The sequence below is a fragment of the Buceros rhinoceros genome, unplaced genomic scaffold (assembly GCF_000710305.1).
Source record: "Buceros rhinoceros silvestris isolate BGI_N320 unplaced genomic scaffold, ASM71030v1 scaffold17828, whole genome shotgun sequence".
NCBI classification, from domain to species: Eukaryota; Metazoa; Chordata; class Aves; order Bucerotiformes; family Bucerotidae; genus Buceros; species Buceros rhinoceros.
In genome coordinates, this window is record NW_010425310.1 from 24147 (window position 1) to 31090 (window position 6944).

The 6944-nt window shown below is 42.6% G+C and overlaps 1 protein-coding gene across 1 annotated transcript in view; it reads right to left on the minus strand.

Annotated features, from left to right (window-relative positions):
- The window catches only part of ZMYM4 (zinc finger, MYM-type 4), a 34571-nt gene that overhangs the window by 19073 nt on the left and 8554 nt on the right, over positions 1-6944 (minus strand). The window contains exons 4-8 of the mRNA XM_010141100.1: positions 6637-6942; positions 4979-5046; positions 4217-4387; positions 1401-1479; positions 725-977 (exon numbers count right to left, since the gene is read on the minus strand). Of these exons, the coding sequence (XP_010139402.1) occupies positions 725-977; positions 1401-1479; positions 4217-4387; positions 4979-5046; positions 6637-6942 (877 nt within the window). The remainder of the gene's footprint in view (positions 1-724; positions 978-1400; positions 1480-4216; positions 4388-4978; positions 5047-6636; positions 6943-6944) is intronic.

The window sequence follows — 6944 nt, forward strand, 5'->3', positions numbered from 1 at the left end:
ATTACAAGGCCTTTTCACAGAGACAGCAAGTGAAAGAATAATTAATTGAATTCTCAAGTTTAAGTTCAGTTGACCTTGTAGAAGTGAAAGTAATATATTTGTTGTTGAAAAATTGATGAAGAAAGCAGCGCTCCTTTTGCAGAATAACTTCCACAGCTAAAAATAATATATATGCGTAATTCTCCTCTATAAGAGCCTGTAGCACAGTCTGCAAAGTTATTTATTTGCCTCACACTCAGGGTCTAGAAGAATACATTCAAATATCCATATTCAAATTAATGTATTCATTTACCCATGTTTTATTTCATTTTAGGAATTCAGTAAACCTACTTTCACCTAGAAGAAATAATACATAAAATATTTTCTGAAAATGTACTCTCATTAGTGGTTTTGAGAGTGCAAGGACATTTTTAAATGGCAGGAAAATGTAGCACCTTTTGAAATATAGCTTTTCTGATTCAGCTCATTCAAATCGAAGAAAGACAAGATGCTCACTTCATGACAGCACCTTTTCAATCTGTGTATGTAAAACCCAATTAACGAAATGGGACTGAAAATGGACAGACCAATTAACAAGGAACAGGATCGGCCACGATTTTTTGAAGGGAAGTGTAACAGAAGTAGGCATAACAGAAACAGCATGTGGCGTGAAAAGAGAATCGAAGCCTCTCATTATCTACTTGAATATCCATTATTTCTAGAAGAAATTAAACCACTGGCCTACTTTGAGCAGCTTGAGCAGGTTTTCTTGGTAGAAGCTGGTGGGCGAGAGGCTGGAACAGTGTATCCAGTGAGGCACAGTGTGGAGCAGAAGAGCTGGGTAGAGCCTTTCCTCTGGTACGCGGTTTGCCCCTTCTGCAGAATTTTTTTACAACCAGAGCAGGAGACCCGAACAGCTACGCTTGGGACTGAAGGAAGCATTTTACTCATGCCAGAGGATGCCACAGCGGGCTGGAAACCTGATGACAGCTGTGGAGCTAAAAAAAAACCACACAGAGAAAACAGAGAGGAACTGTTACATACGTATGACACGGAATTCACTTTGGCGCAGGGGGCAAGCACAGAGCCTATAACTTCACTTGGGCTTGTCGGGATCTAAGGGAGAGTTAAATAGCAGAGGAACTTGCCATAAATACATGCTCTGTGCTGGTTTTCTGTATAGTAGGTTGTGTCAACTACTCTTAAGACTGAAAATGGACTTTTAACACCCCTTTCACATTCAATTTTCCTTTGCTTCAAAAATACAATTCTTTTTCAATCTCTAAATTTCATTGTCTCTAAAACAACCTATTTTTTTTCCTATGGGGGTCACACATAGCAAGTGAAATGCGGAATAAACTCCAAGACTATTTGCAAAGGTGATACAGATTTAAAGAAAGTTAGTCTTGCCTATTCCTTACCAAGAGGGCTGCCACTGACTGAAAATACAGCACTGATTTTCAGCTCCCCTTCCTGAGTTTTTGGCTGTTGGCCGTACTCCTAAAACAAAGGGAAAGGAAAAGGAGAACAGATACACACATGTAATAACAGGTTACATGATTTCCATCCTTTCATAATGCTGTACTGAATCCTAAGGAAGAGCGAGTCTCCCCAGGCTGCTCCGAAGGCCAGGTTTACAGCACCACCCACAGAACTTGCTCAGAAGTCACAGTGTTATGTAGAAACGGAAAAGCGTGGCTGCCCGCTGCATTCCCCGTTCCAGCCGTACCCCCAGACACCTGAGAACTCAGCCAGATGAAAATTACGAGGAATCTCTGCTCTCCTTTCACAGACTTTCCACCTAGAAGTGCTTTGCAGCCCTTGCCCCTGCTCTGTGAAACGAGCTTTACCCTCACGTTCACGGATGATAATAATGAAATAGGGACTGGGACCTGGACAGGGAGAAGCATTCTGGACTTAACCAGGAGCGAAGAATCTTGAAGGAGCCTCAGGGGAGGCTTCGCAGCAGGTCAAAGCTGGCACCACTACAGCCAGACTGGCTTCAGTGAGAGGGGAATGAGCTCACGCCTTCTACAGGACGAGGGAATTCCTCCCGACAGTTGCCTGTGGAAGAGCTGCCATGCTGTACATCACCAGCTTACTACACAGCAGCTACTCATACTCTGACACCAGGCTGCTGCCTGCGCTCTCCTGAGGAATCTGAACCGTAAAGCAACTTGTAACACTCTACAAGTAAATCTTAACAGGCTGAAAAGCATAATCTCTTGGAACTACAGAGATGGCAAGATTTAACCTACTTACAGTCACTCGGGAGTAGTGAGGGCATGATGTCATGTTATGACTGAGCTGAATGCAGGGCTGCTGGCTGGCTGCAAGGGAAGCCAATCCCAAACCGCCCAGCAAAATTAAGCTCTCACTTCTCAGTGGCAGTGAACTGCTCCCTCAGCTTAAGCCATCTCCTCAAATCACATGCTAACATCCCCATTATACATGCTCTAACCTTAACACTTCTCTGACTTGTGGGAAAACTAAACGTTTCTATACTAAGACAACCAAACTATTTCTCAGCAGGTTTCCCAGGGGACCGGGCGATGGTATTTGTTCACCACGTGAACCGCCGACTGAAACATTCCGATCTCAAGTCAAAGGAGCTGTTATGCTATGTATGGGCATGCTGTGATGACGGGCTTTAAAGTACCACGTTTTTTTAGTATTACAATGTAAAAACTAATTTTTTGCAGAAATACAGCTTTTTTCAGCATTTTAACTGCAGTTTTATCCTTAGTCAACACTAGCAAGAGAAATCCTGACATCAGCTGTGCCTGATCAAGCGTAGTTTCACAGCAGTGTAAGAGTGCTGAAAGCCAAGAACCTTCAGCTCCAACTACCGGTTATAGCAAGAAATGCTCTTGTCTTTCAGGATGCACGGAAAAAACCCAAACAACCCCACATCAATTCCAATCCACAGCAAAACAAAATGAACCTTCAGCAGTTCTCATACTTTTCCAGTATCAGGCAGAGTTGACAATTACAGGATTTTACTCCAGGAATTCAGACTTTGAAGAATACAATATTTGATATTTAAATTCTTCAAGGCTCCACTTTAACTTATTGCTATGATCTTTGATAACCACCGACATCTTGCACTGCTTTCCACACAAATCCCCACAGCAGATGCCATCTTGGGAGGACAAAAAACCAGACAGATTTAACTGATCTACAGATGGTTTGACAGTATACAGGCTTAAGGAAAAGCAAACCCAAACAATATCATGGACGCTGAACAAATCAGAAGGGCACTGAAATCTGAATAGTATCAAACACTTAGCTTACTTCTTTATTTTATTAAACCAAGAGTATTATGGGAAAAGAAGAATCAAAGTTGGGGAGACAGGCCCAGAGAGCAGAGGAGGTATAACAGAAACACACGGAATGGTGCTAGAAAAACTAACGCCTGCTAAGACCACCAGCACTCTCATGTCGATGCAAGTGGGAGGAATCACCTTGGGAACCTCTGCACACCTTTCACTGCATGTAAAGATTGGTGTGAAAACCAAAAATCAGCAATGAGGAGACAGGAATTGCAACATGGATCATTTCCCTGGTGTCACACAGCAAACTGGTGGCAAAGAGACCAGTTGGAGCTCGGCACTCCTTGCCCCAGCTCTGATCAATCCACAGGTCAGACTTTCTCCAGTTTGCAATTACTCAACTTTTACCTGTTTTGTCATAAAAAACGTCAGTCTCAAACGAGACAGTCCTTTAAACGTGTTTAAACTGGCTTCACTGACATGTACGTAGTTAAACGTCTTGGTAAGGTAAGACCTCAAAGCGTTAATTCAAAGCAAGAATGAACAACAATCTGCTGTGCTGGCAAAGGTAACTGAGGGAAGGAGCAGGAAAAGCACTGCTTCGACTCCACGTCTCTAACTGTGACCACTCACAAGAGTGTTCGGTAAAACACAATTTATATTGAGTTCCTAGTGAGATCGAGCTGAGATAAAGCCTCTACGTTGCCACAGGTTGGGTAATGGAAGTTTTACAGCACTTTGCTTTGTCTTTAACTGAAAAGCAAAACATTTTCAGTGACATGGTAACACGACATCAAAAAATTGGCTGTTTGGGTTTCATGGTAGTGTAAGAGGGAAAAATCCTTCTACTAGACTATGTTCTCCAAGTTAAATTTCGGTTAACAAACCAAATAAATTGCTGAATTTACATCCAGCTTATGCGGTCAGCTGTCAGACCAAAATGAGAAATGCAATGGGAAACTTACCTCAGAATTATCAGGTTCATCTTTAATTTTGTCTAATAGTCCCTGCTGTGGGGCCATAGCTTTATCATATTCGTCATCCAAAGGCTCCTCCTTAATTCTAATATTTGGTGCAAAGGAACTCCCCAGCTCTTGTCCAATAGATTCCTTACTAGAAAATAGGTAGCTAGACTCCTGAAACAATAATATGAAAAAGAATTCACCCTCCTGCATCTGCCATTAGGAGTTGGGCTGCTGCCAAGGGGAGAGTCTGTTGCAGACCAAGAGAAATGGGTTCTGCCACTGGAGGGTGGGAGAAATGATGGGCAGCAGCTGCTGCCGCTATCTCCCTGCAGCACCCTCCGTCATCCCACCCCCAATCCTCTCCACTCCTTGGACAAAGCAGAAGCGGCCCAGCTCTCTAGGCTGGCTGTCAGTGGGGGCACTCAGCAGTTTGGGCAGTGTCTCCTGTTGATACAGCTGTTTCCTGTCTCAGCTGGAAAGAAGGCAGCAGGTCAGATGGATGCATCCAGGTCTAGATTCGGCTCACCAGGCAGTCAGACCATGCTGAACATGAAAGTGGCTATCACAGGAATGCTCAATCCAAAGAGAGGGCCAGCAAAACTTTGCAAAATTATATGTACTGTTTAAGTAGCAAAGATGTCTAAGAGTCAGAAGATCAGTTTTCTTGATACTCAAATTTACACTCAAATACAAAATACGTATTTTGAATTATTCCAGCATATTGCTGCACTTGCAAAAGTGTTTGAAAGATCTATAGCTTACCCTGAAGTTAGTTTCTGGAGTTTGTGGCGCTAACTGCGTCCGTAATGATTCTTCTACTTGATTATGAACTGAGGAAAACATATACATTAAATATAAATGAATACAGATTCCAAGGCATTTCCTTTAAAACTATCTAGAGACTCATACTGATCCCCAACCCCACAGACAACAGCACCTCAGAAGCATTTAACTACTCCCTTCCTCCTCCCTGCATATAAGATGGTAATCCTTAAGAGGAATTGACGTTTCTTATTATTCTATTGGGTCATTATTATCCCATTCCAGCAAAATGGTTGTAAAATTCTGAGGCGACTCACTCATTCAGAATTTTCTACACCCCCGTGGGTTCTGAACTCTCCCATATTTTGACATTTAAACCAGAAAATACTTTTCAGAGCAACAACTTTGATTGTTTCTCTGCTGCTCTTGTCTTTTGCCTTCCCCCCTCTTCTCAGGAAACAATAGCTTATGGTTTTTCAGCAGGTATCTGTTAAAAACTCCGGATTTGCCTGGCTACTGACCGCTGCCTGTGAGCACTTACTACTGCTGTTTCAATTACTGACAGCTCTGCCTGGGTCTGCACAGCTTTCAGGCTCAGTCTTACAACTGCAGGTATTTACAGTTTCCAGAATATGTCTTTTGCACAGAAATATCCTTTCCTTGATTTCTACCTAAAGGTAAAAGTAGAGACATCTTTAACTCTTCTTTATTTTAAAAACATCTGTATGGTTCCACTCTCATCCATGCAACCTGGAAGCACCGATTTTAAGACACTGCTACTAAACATACAAAGTTTAAATATCAGAATTGTAAGCTGTTAATCTGAACGAGTAGCCAGGAGGCTCTCACTTGTTGGCTAGCTCTCGCTCCATACAGTCTTCTGAATAACATGAAATCCCAAGTTCCAGCCCAGTTATTCTTAACTCTTTCATTCACTGCTCTACTGTAACTTCCAGAGCTTGGGAAGTCAAAACCAAGTGTGTGGGCAGCAAGACTACTGGTGACTGTCAGGGTCCCTCAAAGGAGACATGGGTTACAGACATCTTTGGTTCTCTGCATGTTGGCTGGACAAAGCCCAAGACACAAGTATCTCAGGAAGTGGGAGAGCGGTCTCCCAGGAAAAGTAGATCTCGAGTTACCCTCTGGCTTACTTCCTGCAGACACTACCACACTTCTAGCAAGCCTTTCCGTGATGCTACTATCACATGCACACTGCTATAGATACACATACATTAATAAAGAATTGGTGCTTTGCTAAAAAAAGAAAAAAAATCTTTCCTGGCCATCAACTTGACCTAAACTTCATCATTTTTTAAGTTCCAAGGTCTAGAAAAGAACCAAAAGGAAGCTTGAATTGTCACCCAGCTTGGTGCAGTAAACCACAACAACAAAGGATATGTTGAGGCTTTGACCAAGCTATGGAGGATGAGACACCCGCCCCACCCCCCACCCCCCCAGCGCTGCCAAGCCCTTCTGCAGATCCCAGTCCCAATACAGAGCTCACTGTACTTCAGAGCTCTTTATAAAACGCTTCCTTACACACACTACCTGTGTTCTCTTCACACGAGGATTTTTTAATCACTAGCCCTATTGCTAATTTCTGTCTAGTTCTTTCTTCCTCTTTGCTGGGTAACCAGGTCTACGATGGCAACAGTTACCTGCTTTGTCAAGAAAACTGCTTTTCAATCTAGAATCCATATCTTTAGGGATTTTTTCCAACCGTTTTTCACGTTCTTGAAAATGTCCTTCTCTACTCTTGTCCTTTGCTGAAAAAGTCTCTTTGCCATTATCTCTTGTTACGCTAAAATCTTTTCGAATGGATTTAAATACGGGGGCCTGCTCGAATGGTGAAGTGAGATCCTTTTGGATTGCATTCTGGATCTGAATTTCTTTTTCACTGTCCAGTTCATGTTCTGTAACTCTCTTGCCCTCTTCCAGATGGTCTTCATCATGAATTGCCGAAGAA